The sequence below is a fragment of the Haliotis rufescens genome, unplaced genomic scaffold (assembly GCF_023055435.1).
Source record: "Haliotis rufescens isolate VD_foot unplaced genomic scaffold, xgHalRufe1.0.p SCAF_2, whole genome shotgun sequence".
Classification (NCBI taxonomy): Eukaryota; Metazoa; Mollusca; class Gastropoda; order Lepetellida; family Haliotidae; genus Haliotis; species Haliotis rufescens.
In genome coordinates this window covers 64,813,554-64,830,125 of record NW_025963890.1, presented here as the reverse complement: position 1 = coordinate 64,830,125, position 16,572 = coordinate 64,813,554, and the positions used below count along the sequence as shown (strand labels likewise).

General features: G+C 39.7%; 1 protein-coding gene across 1 annotated transcript in view; it reads left to right on the top strand.

Moving 5' to 3' along the window:
• The window catches only part of LOC124129149 (receptor-type tyrosine-protein phosphatase epsilon-like), a 117,535-nt gene extending 101,350 nt beyond the window's left edge, over nucleotides 1-16,185 (top strand). Inside the window, exons 15-24 of the mRNA XM_048400383.1 lie at nucleotides 2,682-2,830; nucleotides 3,771-3,906; nucleotides 4,451-4,582; nucleotides 4,773-4,866; nucleotides 5,920-5,993; nucleotides 6,187-6,321; nucleotides 6,686-6,808; nucleotides 13,183-13,328; nucleotides 13,437-13,572; nucleotides 14,492-16,185. Coding sequence (XP_048256340.1) covers nucleotides 2,682-2,830; nucleotides 3,771-3,906; nucleotides 4,451-4,582; nucleotides 4,773-4,866; nucleotides 5,920-5,993; nucleotides 6,187-6,321; nucleotides 6,686-6,808; nucleotides 13,183-13,328; nucleotides 13,437-13,572; nucleotides 14,492-14,566 — 1,200 coding nt within the window. The 3' untranslated portion in view covers nucleotides 14,567-16,185. The remainder of the gene's footprint in view (nucleotides 1-2,681; nucleotides 2,831-3,770; nucleotides 3,907-4,450; nucleotides 4,583-4,772; nucleotides 4,867-5,919; nucleotides 5,994-6,186; nucleotides 6,322-6,685; nucleotides 6,809-13,182; nucleotides 13,329-13,436; nucleotides 13,573-14,491) is intronic.
• Nucleotides 16,186-16,572: the final 387 nt, after the last annotated feature.

Genomic DNA, 16,572 nt, shown 5'->3' with positions numbered 1-16,572 from the left:
ACTGGGAAACAGTACCGTGTCTTATTCATTTTGTTCATGTTGTCAAAAGATTTGTTCTGATTTTGGTTCGCCTTGTAGTCTTTGGTGTGAGTTTTCATGTTTCTGAGCGGATTCATAAAGCTGTTTTGCTTCTACAAAATGTAAAAAATGACTTTGGAGGAATTGGAGTATTTATTGTAACAAGGGACTGACATCGTTGAATAGCACCCCTATACAGGTACACACTATTTTGTAAATGTACTTGTTGCTTGATAACTACCTATGATGTATCGGCGACAGGTGTCTTTTGATGCAGTTTTGTATACCTGAATGCATACATTTACTGATTAGAAAGACTTGATTTGTTTTAAGACAACCACTCTCTGGTCGTGCTGAAAGGCCCGAGTGGAAGCAGTGGCTACATAAACGCAAGCTTCATTGATGTAAGTTCAAGAGATTCAGTTACATGATATTTGGGATACATAAAGAAGGACTTCATTAGAGACTCTAAATGTGAACATGTCTGTGAGTTTGTTAAGCCATCCACACAGTAAACTTGATGTGTAGATCCATTACACTTTATAACCCACTAAGTGTTTAAGGAAGAATGATTCAATTAAGGTTTCTTGTTTTGCAGGGACCAACAAGGGGAAAAAAGTACATTGCAACACAGGGTAAACAAACTTTTAGACGTCAAAGTCTGCAAACGTGCATATGCCTTACGTACGACAACCTTCAATAAATAATTAACAATACTGAGCGCAGTGAAGTATACTGATATTCAACCCATGAGATGATGAGGTGAGGTTAGGTGAAATTTGGTTTAACGTCGCGTCCAAGATAATTGCACTTATATAGAGATATCGTTCGGGACTTACAATAATTCTGACACTTCTTTCGTAAAATCAGTATGGGGGCGGTCGGGTAGACTAATCGTTAAGCGTTCGCTCGTCACGCCGAAGACCCGGTTCGATTCCAATGAGTAAAATGAGTGAAGCCCTTTTCTCGTGCCCCCTGCCGTGATATTGCTGGAATAGTGCTTAAAGCGGCTAAAAACATACTGACTCACTCACTCACTTTTCTCGTATAATAATGTATATATCTAAGTTAACATATGGCCATCTCATTGGAACCACCTCTTTGGTCTAGTGGTAGAGCGTTCGCCCGGAGAGCGGAAGGTCCGGGGTTCGATCCCCGGTCGCGTCATACCAAAAGACGTTTAAAGATGTTGTTACCCTGTCTGGCGCTCGGCAATAAGGGGTTAAAACAAAGACCGGTCGGCTCGGGGTCAGTATACTGTGTCTGAGTGGGGTATTTATGTTAAACTGCGGCATGGTATCTCAGTGTGCTAGCACTATAAATCTGCATCAGTCCGGACTAGTACAAGGAGCCACACACACACACACACACACACACACACACACACACACACACACACGTCGCTATGCATACACGTCGCTATAAGTGCAATAATCTTGGACACTACGTTAAACCCCATATCACCTCACCTTATTCCACCCCTGATGAAGTCATGTTTACTCAACTATCCCTTATGGCGCCAGGGCCCCTGCCTCACACCGTCGTGGACTTCTGGGAGATGATCTGGCAACAGAACGTGCCTGTCATCGTCATGCTGGCCAATATCATTGAAGATGGAAGGGTGATGTCTAATTTTGATATGACTTGATGACCTTATGATGTGATAAATGAATTAATCATCATTTAATATACTCAACATGCTACTCTTCGTAATCATTATGCTTATCCAAATATACACAGCCTTTTAAAACTGAAATGAAATAAATGTAGAGCAGAACAAGCATATCCTTTTCGTAGACACCTGGTGTCATCACTGATTTTCAATGATTAGTTCATATACTTTTCATCACTATTTCTTTTCTTCTATGGCCCATGGAGCTGTTTTGGTAAATATTCGAGTACGGTGTTGATGTTTTTAAATTTACCATCTACGAATGTCCCCTGTATAACAGAGACGGTGTGAGCCGTACTGGCCCAATGAACCAGGCGAGGATTCCAAGACGTTCGGCCCCTGGAAGATCACAGTAGCTGACTCCTGTCCCCTTGCTGACTTAACCATCAGGACGCTTAAAATGAGGAAGGTGGGATTGACAATTTCAATTAGTTAATAAAGCGAAGGTAGTGAATTAGTCCATGACCGTTCCTTCCAGTTTCACCGCTCCGTGGTGCAGCGAATAGAGCGTCTGCCCGGAGAGGTCGGTGGTTCGATCCCCGGCCGCGTCATTCCAAAAGACGTTAAAAGATGGTACGTGGTGTTACCCTGTCTGGCGATCGGCATTAAGGAGCTAAAACAAGGACTGGTCGGCTGGGAGTAAGTGCACTGTGTCTGAGCGGGGTATCAATGTTACACTGTACCATGGTATCTCGGTGGACTCAGTGGACTCAGTGGACAAACCCTCGTCGCGACATAAGTGCAATAGTGACCGTTAAACTCCAATTCACCTCACATCCTTCTAGTTGTTGTTTGGGTATGGATAGACTATGTACCGAAGCCCTCCATTAATTTTGACCAAGGACCCTACAAAAACAATTGGCGGTCTAGTTTGACAATTGTCACTCTTCTGAGAACTATTAGTCCCTGCTTACAACTATTGCCGATATATAGTTATGGATATTTGTTAAGGTTTAAGCTAGACTTATATGAATAAGCATATCTTCCACAGGGAGCGGTGGAGAAGACCGTGAAACATGTTCACTACATGGTGTGGCCTGACAAGGATGTGCCAGACAACACCATGTCTCTGGTGGACCTCAGGAACAAAGTCAGGACCTTCTGTGACTTTGCGGAAGGTCCCATGGTGGTACACTGCAGGTACAGTCACAAGTGGTGTGCAGTGCAGTGAGTGAGTGACTGAGTTCAAATGTAACGTCGCATCGGCAAAATTCCAGCCATACCGTGACGGGAACAAGTGATGCATCATTAATCACTACGTTAAGACTGAATAAAACCTGTGTGAAGCCCATTTCTGGTATCCCCCACCGTGATATTGCTAGAATATTGCTTAAAGCGGCATAAAACCAGACTCACTCACTCACTGTCGTCGATGGACAGTACAGTTACTAGATTATATTTATAACTAGTTTGAGAGTGTCTAAATGCATAAAATTGTATTCAACAACGCATCAAGAAAACGAGCTAGAAAAACGGATGCCAGCAAAAACCAAAGTAATAGGACGGAGTGTATAGAAGAGTGTATATGTTGGCAACGGGATGTTGGCAATAACACCGGCTTGGATATATTCCAGTGCCATGTTCATGACCCAACATTTGTGATGTTTGTGTTCATAGCGCGTCATTGAACTGTGATTGCATGTATTCTTTAAAACGGTTTGTCAGATAAAGTACTTTTCAATATTAGTACAGACACGAAAGGATCCTGGTTAGAATAGGTCTTCTTCGGGCTCGCTAACTTGGTTGATGCATTACATCGCATCTCAATTGCGTGGATCGATGCTCATGATATCAATCACTGGATTGTCTGGTTCAGACTCGATTATTTAAAGATCGCCGTCTTTGCTAAGTGCGGCGTTAAACAACAAACAATCAATACCAGTACAGCTGACAGAGAATACCACGTTGTGTCTGTTCACATTTAATACTGATGTGTCGTGTATGTATAAATAGCCCAATGCCCTTAACCTTCTACATAGACCACCCGGGGTATCTTCTTTATATATTGGTGAGTATATGTCAATATCAGCTAGATGTAAACAGGCGTGGTAATGTTATAACTTCTTTGTTCCCTGTCCAGTGCTGGCGTAGGCAGGACAGGAACTTTGATTGCTCTGGACTCTCTGATACAAGACGCAGAGACCCGCAGCAAGGTGGACATATACGGCTGTGTCTGGCGGCTGAGGAACTTCAGAGTCAGCATGGTGCAGACACAGGTCAGTAGATACAGGGAAGCCTCACCAGGAAGGGGAAACAAGGGTTTTTAGACAAACAAAGGAAATAACATCTCAACAAGCAGGATTGTGTCATCAATGGTATTGCAGTGATGTTTATGTGAAATAATTTGAGATAGTAATTTGGGAGGAGGGGGGATCAGACGTATCAGATCAGGCAGGGTATGAAAGTTAATGAGTGATCGAGGTTTAATGTCACTTTAAATATAATTTTGTTCTAAGATAGGTTGTTGAATGCCAGAGGAACGCAGGTCTAAGTCGTTTACTTTGATGATTCTAACAATCATTGGAATGGTGTTGAGAGAATAGTCAATATAGGATTGAATACGATTTCTGTGTTTCTAAGCAGCTAAGATATGAAATTCTGCACAGTAAATCTCTGTAAGAAGTTTTATTGTGCGAGGTTTTATTGTTTGTTTAGATGTCAGAGTTTACTTTAAGGCGTCTTTTTAAATATTCGGATAATTTATTTTTTGATGTTTACACACGTGACTTTAATGTCATATTGTTTGCATATATGCCATAGTCCCAGTATGTGTTCCTGCACGACTGCATCCTGGACGCTCTGTGTCATACAGTGCACCCCACACCCGCCAGTTTCTATGACAACGCTTATAAACAGCTAAAGGGAGGCTCTGGCATTGCTGTTGCCTATCAGGTGAGTGCTATGTGCCTCAAGTTAACCTTGAAATGATACAATAGTTGTACATAAACATGTGATAACATTGTGTGAACTTGCTGATTATGTGTTATATCCCCAATACTCAGAGCATTGCTCCTGATATCAAATGTTTCTGTTTGGTATTAGTGCTGGTTGTGCATTAACTACTTCCACCTGTTCACTCCAGAAACTCAGCGAGTGTCCTGTGACAGATCATCTGAGTGACGCTGCCAGAGACCTGGAGAACATCAACAAAAACAGGAGCGAGGAGATTCTTCCTGGTAGGTTTCGTCGTGCCAGACTCATGGCGGGATAGGGTAAGACTGGAATCTCGCTATAATGAAAGAGATAGCAACCAGTCACATCCGTAACCTATAGGTAAATAGGTACTGCATGAGGAGGTACTTTGATGGACTTCTTTGATGGAGTCGGTTGCTAATTAATTTTCTACATAATCCTCTCCATGGTTCACACACTTTTGTCAACGATGCCAGACTGACAGGATCCAACTGGTGTAGAAGGCTTCCTCCTGGAAGTGTAAAATGCCCTTTCGAAGCCGAAATGGAGTAATGATTGTTTGCCAAACAGTGCTAAATGAGGTGAATACAGAGGATGTTCAAAACGTTCGAAACCACAGTCATACATTGCCGCCATTGCGACAACAAACTTCGCACAGGTGCACTGTCCTGGTGGAACAACACTCTTTTAGTGAGTTTGTCACTACGTTTTGTCTTGATATTCTCACGCAATTGCTTTAGCAGATAAGAATAATAGTCACGGGAGATAGTCCACCAGTAGGATTTCTTCAGAATCCCAGAAGCCCCGAGCCATCCCGTTGCCTGTTGATGACACAGGCTTTGCCTTCTTATCAGGAGTTGGCGTTAGCTGTTTCCACACAAATTACCACGAGAGATAATAAACCTGGAACATTTCTGATCAGAAGACGGAAGCCTTGGCAGCCAGCGTGCTGAAATTTTTGCAATGTCTAGATTATTGCTCGGACTATTTTTGACAACAGTTTTGTCAACAGAGAATATCTAGTCATTTTGATGAGTGCATAATATGTTACTTTGCTGTATATTTGGTACACATACAGCCTGTAAGCATGGAACGTATTGTAGATGCAAATTTTAAGTGTGTACTCTACATCCTTCGAAGTTCGGCTCACATACTTTTCAGGCTGGTATTGTACTGTAAGTATGGTGTCGGCAAAAACAACTACATATTATGTCGATGCAAAAAGAGACAAGACACAAAGAGTATGAACGCCCATGTATGAAAAGGTTAAATATGAAAAGTACTGTCCATCTTTAAGTGTATCGCTTTTCTTACAGGAGACAAACATCGCGCTATTCTCTCAACCCATATTGCAGGAGGCACTGACTACATCAACGCCGTCATCGCACCGGTAATTGTCCCCAACATGTATCACATGTTCTTTAAACGTTTATTCAATATGATAAATATTTATTTGATATATGTTGTCATAGAAATTATGAACAATTTGGATCCTTTCATATTTTCTTAGCCAGTATTTCCGTTATCAAATATAATTGATATTGTTATTTCTTATACATATCCCAATATTATTCATATTTCAGTCGTATGAGAAGCGGGAGGCTTTTATCCTCACTCAAATCCCCCTGACGTCGACGGTGGTTGACTTCTGGCGTCTGGTCCACGACTACGACATCCGTGGCATTGTCCTGCTGGAGAACTACACCGACTTGGACGCAGTGAGTCTCGGCGTCAGGGTGTAAAACAATAACATAATACAATTTGATTACAACCTGATAATTGATAGGCATTACTTAGAAGTTGACGGGTGACAAGGTAGACACAGATTTATGGATAACAACTTAACAGTATTAAAGAAGTTGTTTTCATAAAATTGTGTCTACCTTGTAACCTGATAATAAAATCCAATTTCTAATCTGAAGGAAGGACATACACACTTTTAAGCAAATAATGTTTTACCTTTTCAATATACACGTGAAATGTTTTACGTGTGAGTCACTTAGAAATCGTGACATAAATATATCTTATTTGTTTTAGTTTATTACCAACAATTATCCATTTTTTTTGATGTTATGAAATCAGAAGTGTGGCGTGTTCTGGGCCAAGGACAACAAGCCGGCCAAGTTTGGCCCCTTCAGCGTAGGTGAAGGCAAGACTGAGAAACAGACCGGCTTTACCATGGAGAAGATCTCCTACAGTCTGGGGGTAGGTATAAAGGACACTGATGGCTTTCGCACGTACACATGTGAAAGTATCATTCATAGATGAGGCATTGCCGCTTGTGAGTATTATGAGAGAGATGTACCACTAGAGTTATAGAATGGTACTCATTCACGATCACAGATGACCCAGGAGTCTCTTATATACTAGGAGGTGGGTTATATTTCATTACATCGTAGTGGGACGTGATATATCAAGATAGTATATATACTAGGATGTGGGTTATATTTCATTAAATTGTGGTGGGACGTGATATATCAAGGTAGTATATATACCAGGAGGTGGTTTATATTTCATTACATAGTAGTGGGACGTGATATATCAAGGTAGTATATATACTAGGAGGTGGGTTATATTTCATTATATTGTTGTGGGAAGTGATATATCAAGGTAGTAGATATATATGGAGGAGGGGTTATATTTCACTACATTGTAGTGGGAAGTGATATATATCAAGATATCAAGAGGTTGGTCACATGACCGCGAAATTGACTTTAATAAGTGTATGAACGACACAATTTGACGTTCATACGTTATTCACGAGACCGTGTTCTTGAATGGCGTAAACACTGACGGACTACTTCCACTTTCCTGGGGAAACCAGCATGAAAACATACATAAGCGTTCTTTCTGATCACTTGGAACCTTTTTTCTTGGTCTCAGCGTTTCAGTATACATTGAGAAATGTCAGAGAACTTGATACCTTGATTGTTCACGAATAACCGCCTAATGCCAATCCTAATGAATGAGTAAGTGAGTTTTATATGCCGCTTTTAGCAATATTCCAGCAATATCACGACGGGGGACACCAGAAATGGGCTTCACACATTGTACCCATGTCGGGAATCGAACCCGGGTCTTCGGCGTGACGAGCGAACGTTTTAACCACCAGGCTACCCGACCGCCCCCAATCCTAATGACCAAGCAAAGAAATGCACATCCAAACTTCTCGTAGTATCGGCTCGATCCGTGTCTGGCTGACAGTGACAGTGTCAGTTAGACGCATCTTTAATCACCTTTCAATGATCGGCCAGTTGATCAATGATGACGTCGACTAACACATGTAACCGCCACAGGTTCATTAACAACTTCGGAAATCTCTCCCGTCACGATTATCATGTCGGCCATTTTGAAGTCATGTACTTGATGTAAATGTCTTACGACGCGCTCCGACGTTCATACAGTTTGGCCCTCACTCTATGAAGGTTCATGCTCTAATGAACTAACACAAAGTGAAGGTCAATTCTTAATTACATTGTAGTGGGAAGTGATATATCAAGGTAGTATATATACTAGGATTTGGGTTATATTTCACTACATTGTGGTGGGAAGTGATATATCAAGGTAGTACATATACTAGGAGGTGGGTTATATTTCACTACATTGTAGTGGGAAGAGATATATCAAGATATAGATGATATCAGTAAGGGATCAGAAACACTTCTGTTAATCTCGGGAAGGTTCGGTCGTCTCATGGTTGAAGCGTTGAATTGTCAGACTGATGACACGGGAAGATTCCCCTCATGGTGTTATGGCGTCAGCAACAGTGACATGGTTTAGATAGTGCTAAAAGCGGCGTAAAAGCTATTCAGCTTTTGCTGCAAAAAAAACAGATATTGTTTTAATTAAAACTACGAGCCAAAATATTTGTGTCCTTGTGGCAGACAAATTTATTTTTTTTAACAATATGAAGCATATTATTTTCTTTCAAGAACTTAAGAGGACAATATATGTTTTTTGATACAATCACAGGGCCCCTCCGCAGAATATCAAATGGTCGGACACTAAAACAATGTCTCCAGTTCACACTGAATCACACTATATTTGTCAACCATACGGGATATTAGATACATGTTATACATTAGTGTTGTGTGTGAATTGATAATGAGGGCATACTGTTTCTGTTCAAGCGTTATAGTTGCTTGCTCTCATATGCATAAGTAATCCGATGATGAGAATAGTATATTGGCATCACTGTGACATGCCCAAACTACTAGTATTACACTTTCACTGTATCATTGTAAACGACGCGAGCCACAGCGCACGGTTTGTCTGGGGATATATTGTGTATGCAATTTGGAAACGTATAATGGAAAATGTATTAAGAGATATATCGCATCGAACAATGAAGAACGAAGCGTGGTTTATGTAGAGGGGAATGTTCAAGTAACTCTCCATTCCTTGAAAAAATAATCGACCATTAATTTAAGGAATGGAGAGTTACGAGGATATTCCTCTCCCTAAAACTCATTACACTTTCATAAAATATTCTGTTGTGGAAAATATTTGAAAAATAAACCAGAACGCTTTGTTGTCTGTATTTATACTGCGTGAGTCGCCCTTGCGTGATGCACGAAGAATGCGTTCTCTAGCGCTGTTGCACGTGCGCCAAGCTTCGTCGCGAGCTGACATTTACAATGCATGGTACACGGCTTTTCATAATTTTGTTGGGTCCTAAACTAGTATTTATCGATTGCTTGCATATTGTCAATACATGCTGACGGGAATAATAGGAAATATAGAGCCCCGAACAAGGATATATATATTACCTGTTTTGTATTTCTCGTCAAAGGTTTATCTTATTACTGTAAATATGAACATTGCTAACACAATATTATATACATATTATTTTGAGCTTTTAAGCGGTATGCAAAATTATGAAAATATTTAATAGTTAATTTCACACCATTCCTTCATCTGCCACCGCAGCTGAGGTTGAAAATTACATGATATCAGATCAAACGATGCGGGTTCGAATCCCACTGGGGAAACATGTTTTCGGAAAGAAATTGAAATAATTAACTGTTCTGTCCTAAGTGGAAATTAATTCGAATTTTGGTTCAAGAATAATGTATAGTTGACAAACAACTCTCCATTCCCGAAAAGTAATGGAGCGTTCAAACAATAGAATTACGTCACAGATGTGTTTTAATTCGCGATAAAACATTGTTCTATCATGACTTCATTTCTGGAGATTCGAATATCCGCTCGCAACTAGATAACGTCATATATTGGACGACGTTATTTTTAGTGACTAGTAAGTTGTTCCCCATATATGTAGCTGGGCTACGCAGATAAACACGTAAAGCGGGAGAGATATAACAATCGGTATTGGGAGAAAAGGTACAGATAATCGACGTGAGAACTACCCAACTTAACCCACCTGTTCGTAAAATAGACTTGACCGACATGTCCGAATTATATTTGGGGAGTCATCATTATTAAAATTTGGGTAAATATCTTTAAAGCTTGTACAATTTATCGTCACCCTTAAAGAAGTTGTACCTGGTGTTGATATCTCATATAACAAATATATGACTCGTGGTCATTGTTTATCGTACAATAAAACCTTGCAGGGAGATTAATCCACTCGACGTTGCACCCCTCATGGCTTATTCACCCTGCAGTGTTTTATTGTAAGATAAACAACTCCCACTCGTGGGGTTTTTCCTAAATATAGTTCATGTGTGGAATGCTAAGTGGAACATTAACACTGTCACTTGAACATTGCTATTGTCTACATTAACGAGACAATAAAAACTCCAAGTACAAAATATAATTATTTTGTCAAGTATTTCATAATGTATATTAACGATGATGAATGACAGATGCTGAAATTACAGAATATTATCACTTGACAAGGATATCCACAAGGAATATGACGGTTTCAAATCAACAAGGAAGCATGTCTCGGACTGATGAAACTGAAACGCGGTGATTGTCGTGTCAACAATAATATACATCCTTGTGCAATTAAGTATACATGACTTACTGGTTAATCGAGACTCTTTTTTTTGTGTGGTATATTTACAAGTAGGTACAGAAATTCTACACCAATTCAACAAGGAAGCTTATGCGATGGATGGTAGTAACTGATCGGTCGTGCCGATATTAAAGAGGAAACTTGGTTTGGTGATGGAGGATAGTAATGTGAACCAAGCTTGTACAATTTCACAACCAACACACAAACACACACACATGCTGTGTTGATCACGTTGTTCCTGATATGTGTTCCTTGTTCCCGTGTAAACTTGATCATGTTCTACATTCCCATGTAGAACACTGTAGCCAACAAAGCATTATGTTCACCAGATGTTAGCCGGTCTGATTGTATATATAATTACGTGCGGTGATCAGATGTATTTTGTCTGTCGACACTAGTGTTACTTTCATGTTAATCTGATACACCGGTTTATGTTCATAGACGTCACTTTCTATTTGGTTATGTATCTAGTATTAAATGCAGTTGCAATCTAGTGATATAGACGTGTGAAATACTAAACTCGAAAAGGCGGTGACATGTTCGTGACAATCTTCTAATTACATGCGAAAACATCAATTACCAAAACACTGGAATGCTGAATGACACATGTACAACTTTGTAGAGACATACATTCTGTTTTTGTACACGTTTCTCATTACCATAATGCTAATATGTCCTCACACATATATTCCAGTGTAACATTAAGCGTCTGGTTGCTTCTAAGTAGCTATATCCATGAGGGCATACTACAATTCATTTTACATACACTCACCGGGTATATATGTAAACCAATATTCATTGAACAATAGAACAAATTCATATTCCATGTTACGTCTGCCAGTTTGACAACTTTACTCTCACCAAATGTATTTATATATTCGAATTTAGACGGTTGTGTCGATGTTAAGAACGTTTAGGACGTAAAACGCGGAGAACTTAGAACACGAAACAAACAATACAATTGGCAAACAGTTTCCAAATATTCAAATATATTTAAGATAAAATACAGAGTGGGTGTTTATGAAACGGTAAATGTTTTACATTCACGATAAATGATTTACATTCACGAAGGGCAATGAGTGCGTATACAGGTCTGAAGGGCTTTTGTTTCTATTTTAACCTTGGCGGTAACTTATAAGTGGCGTATGATGATTGTGTGTTTGTTGTTTAACGCCGAACCCCAACTTATATTTATGTGGACAAGACACAAATCAGTGATTGGTATTATGAGCAGATCTGAAGGGCTTTTGTTTCTATTTTGACCTTGGCGGTAACTCATAACTGGCGTATGATGATTGTGTGTTTGTTGTTTTACGCCTAACACCAACTTATATTTATGTTGTTGGTTGGTTGGTTTGTTGTTTAACGCCGAACTCAGCAATATTCCAGCTATATGACGGCGGTCTGTAAAATAATCGAGTCTGGACCAGACAATCCAGTGATTGACCTCATGAGCATCGATCCACGCAATTTGGATCGATGACATGCATCAATCAAGTCAGCGAGCCTGACCACCAGATCCCGTTATTCGCCTTTTACGACAAGCATAGTCGCCTTTTACGGCAAGTATGGGGTGCTGAAGACCTATTCCACCCCAGAATCTTCACGGGTCTTATATTTATGTGGACAAGACACAAATCAGTGATTGGTATTATGAGCAGATCTGAAGGGCTTTTGTTTCTATTTTGACTTGGGCGGTAACTTATAACTGGCGTACGGTGATTGTGTGTTTGTTGTTTAACGCCGAACCCCAACTTATATTTATGTGGACAAGACACAAATCAGTGATTGGTATTATGAGCAGATCTGAAGGGCTTTTGTTTCTATTTTGACTTGGGCGGTAACTTATAACTGGCGTACGGTGATTGTGTGTTTGTTGTTTAACGCCGAACCCCAACTTATATTTATGTGGACAAGACACAAATCAGTGATTGGTATTATGAGCAGATCTGAAGGGCTTTTGTTTCTATTTTGACTTGGGCGGTAACTTATAACTGGCGTACGGTGATTGTGTGTTTGTTGTTTAACGCCGAACCCCAACATATATTTATGTGGACAAGACACAAATCGGTGATTGCTATTATGAGCAACGTCCGTCGTACGACAACACGGAAACCAAGTAGCAAACACACGCACGCACGCACGCACGCACGCACGCAAGCACGCGCACACAGCAAAAACATTGAAAAACACAATTCACGGAGCCCGGTCGCTAGATATATTTGGCAGCCTTGTACATATTTCAACCTGGAATTACGTATGAACACTAACACGCACGCGCGCACGCACGCATGCACGCACGCACACAGGGAGAAAAAGTAAAAAGTAGAGACTGGCTTATCAAACTATACTGTATTCCTTTTTTCTAATGAGATGAGCACGGAATGTCCCCATGTGGTTTCAATGTGCGAGCTCGCCGATGGTTTGTCATCACTGCGTGGGACGTTGTTCTTGATCTCTGCCACTGGTGTACCTTGCTAGGGACTCTTTTATATACAGACCACCGTCACAAAGCAGGAATACATGTATTACTTACCCCAGCGCGCATCAACTGACTATCCCACTTAGATCAATATGGGTTTGTTTCTCCACGCAGACCGAAGAAAAAGACGTAACCGTGTTCCGGTCTTCCGCCTGGCCTCAGAAGAGTTCCATTCCGGAATCCCCATCTAGCCTCCTGAGCTTAATCGACTTTCTCAGACAGTGGAACACCGGGACATCACCCCTCCTAGTTGTCTGCAGGTACTTAGAGGCTACACGTTCATCCGCAACAGCATTCTATATCTCCTTTTGTTTTCAGTCATCACCTGGCGTATATTATTACTGACATGGTACCTTCTTCTGTTGCAGGGACGGTGCCACCCGAAGCGGTCTGTTCTGTGTAGTGGCCGGTGCAGTGCAGCGACTGCTGTTGGAGAAAGAAGTTGCCCTCCAGCAGACGATACGCAGCATACGTTTTGTCAGGAAACAGGTTATTCCTAACCGGGTATGGTGTTGCGTTCATTCAACTCGTTTATTAAGATGATCAATTATAGATACTATTTGGATCATATACATTGACACACATGGACATATTTTCGAGTTACCCGTGGTTCGAGACAGGTGTAGTGGCGATGTGGACTTTTTGTACTCATGCATATTCTGCCAGAACCACAAAGTTGTATCGTCAAGTTAACAGAGCCCTCGATGTTTCGCTGCACATCGAATCTGGTTAAATGTCATCGTGTTCATTTTCAAATTGACTATTGATGCTATTTCTCGGTTATATATTATGTAAACTGCTTTCAAACTTTAATGTGTTCGACATCTGACACCCTTCTTGGCGTCCTTTGGGCGTAACTGAATCATATGATCGTTGGTTCGAATCCCAGATTGTCTCTGATTCTGATTCTTGGTTTGTCATCACCATACCCCTTCTGATGTGTTTTGTCACCAGTGGGGTATACTGCTATGACCTGAGTCACTTAATTCTGACTTTCCGAAAGCAGACACGCCGGTTAAACTGAAATAATATATACAGGGGCGTTAAATTAAATTCAATTGATGACGAAGTATGTATCATCGTGACCTTAGATATTCATGTATTCTCCCAGAGTGGTTGGTTCCGCTCTCATGTCCAAATCAGACACAACAGACAATGATCATTTGAGAACAGTTGCGGGAACACTTACAGATGCACCGGCGGAGGTATGCAATCAGACCAAACCTTGAGAGCTTCAAGAAGATGTTTCCGAATATAGACATATGGTCATGTCGTTCAAACTGTTGACAGTACATTTAACAATCACGTCCGACAACACAGTAATACAAAACTTTGGGTACATTCACCTGAATGTAATCATAAATAATCAGTTACAGTGACCTTTGTTTCGAAGTTATGACTGTTTGTTTTTAATATATTTCAGGAACAATTTGAATTCTGCTTTGACTCTGTGAAGGTCTACATGGACAGTTTCCAGGAATATTCAAACTTTGCTTGAGAAGAATGTTTTATTGAGTTCAGTTAACTTGTTCTTTGTGTTTTTCTTTTTAACGTTGTTATAATTCCACTTTGTTACTCGTGGTTTCTTTCATTTATTGAAAATATAAATACAATTTTTGTGTTATTTCAATTGATTTCAAGTCCACTCTGTGAGAATTGTTTACGTGAAAGAATCTGAATACTATCTCAGAAGCATTAAAGATATATAACTGACATATTTCTTTTCAGATCGGTCTCGTCAATGTGAATACTTTTTTGAGAGTACTTTTGGTTCGTTCTTAAATATTATTGCCCAAGACTATTGTCTTTGTTACCACATAGTGCGACGTAGATTAAGATCAGATAAAATCAAGATATGTTTACAAAAGGGTATGACGATATATATTTTCCTGAATACCTCGTATTGTCAGGCTGATATCAACTTGTCAGTATTTTCAGTTACTTTGATTATTTGTTTTTGATTCATTTTATATAAATTACTGTTTAATTTTTGTTTAATAACTTTCCTCCTTAGATTATAATTTTAGCTGCAAACGCGGGATATCCTCGTAACAGTTATTTCTATTGTTAAAAAGTGACTCATCAAACAATAAAAAAACCTCAAACGTCTGATTGGTCTAGAAGGTTTGCGTTTCCTTAATGCTACTTTCAGACAGATTTCCCGTTTATTGTTCCTGGTGTAGGGACAGTCTATCCTTGTAAATTGTTCCTACTTAAAAGTGTATGTAAATTTAGATTTTTCACTTGCATGTCGGCTGTTGTTTAGAGTCCACTTTAGGCGTATATATCGATGAGCAAAGTCATCTGGAAAGTGTGAATTAAATTAAAGCCCAGACTCTATATTTTTAAACGATCCATTATTTTCCATAATTGGACAGTTGGAGGTATATAATGTACGCTTGGAATTAATGGAACTACTTTGTATTTTGACAATCAAGTGAATGATTCCAAGTTTTGTCCGAAAACTTGTGTTGCCAGCAGGTTCGAACCTGTATCCTATAATTTGAGGACGTGTAATAGTCAACCTCGGCTTCGGCGATACACGCCAAAACATTGTGAAAATAACTATTACATTTTTTTATGTATAAAATGTAAAGGCTTAGTGAATAATATGTACAATGTTGTGTTATGTAATGTTACCTATATTACAATGTTCATTCTGAAGTTGAGGCAATCCTTTGTTAAAAAAGCTTATGTGTGCTCTACATTTCCTATTGTCCTCATCAACATGTACTAAAAACGTACAACCGATGGATAAAAAAACTTGTTTAGGTCCTCGTGAAATGGCTAAGCGCCCTGTACCATGTACCTGGCGCAAGTAGGGATGTAATGAAAGTCTGAGAAAGTAGGGATGTGTTTTAAGCCCCAGAACAAACCAGTAACAGTGGACAGTTACTTGAACAAATACAATTGAAATTGAAATTTAAGATTTAGAGGTATGTTCAGTCGTGGTTTGCAGTTTAACTGTGTTGTTCAACTTGCTCGTTTTTCATTCATTTATTTGTTTATGTTGTAATATAATCAAAATACTTCATTTTAGTGTTATCCTGATAAAATATCCTATTAATACTTTAATGCCGCTGTCGGTCTGGAAAACACGACTCACACAATCTCATACTGTCGCCTCAAAAATACCGTGTTTGATTCTATTTCAACAGAATTAGTTGTGCGGAACACAAAGTTCCTATAAATGAAAGATCGACATTAGAAATTGTTTGGCATTGTTCATTTACATGTTTTCATGTATGCAAACTAGACACTCACCAGCGTGAACACGCTTGTAGCATGGACGTTGACATTAATCAGTCAACTGGACAAAACGTTCGTGAATGTCCCGACCTGTTCAGGTGATTGGAGGGAAAGGTTAACGATACAAGTGAGATCTAGATGTCAGCACAACACCTGACATGTATTTTTAGTTATATTGCATGTATTGTTTCAGAATATTCTATATTTATTTTCTTTTTGTTGCTATTTTTATACTTTTTATTTGAAAACTTATAT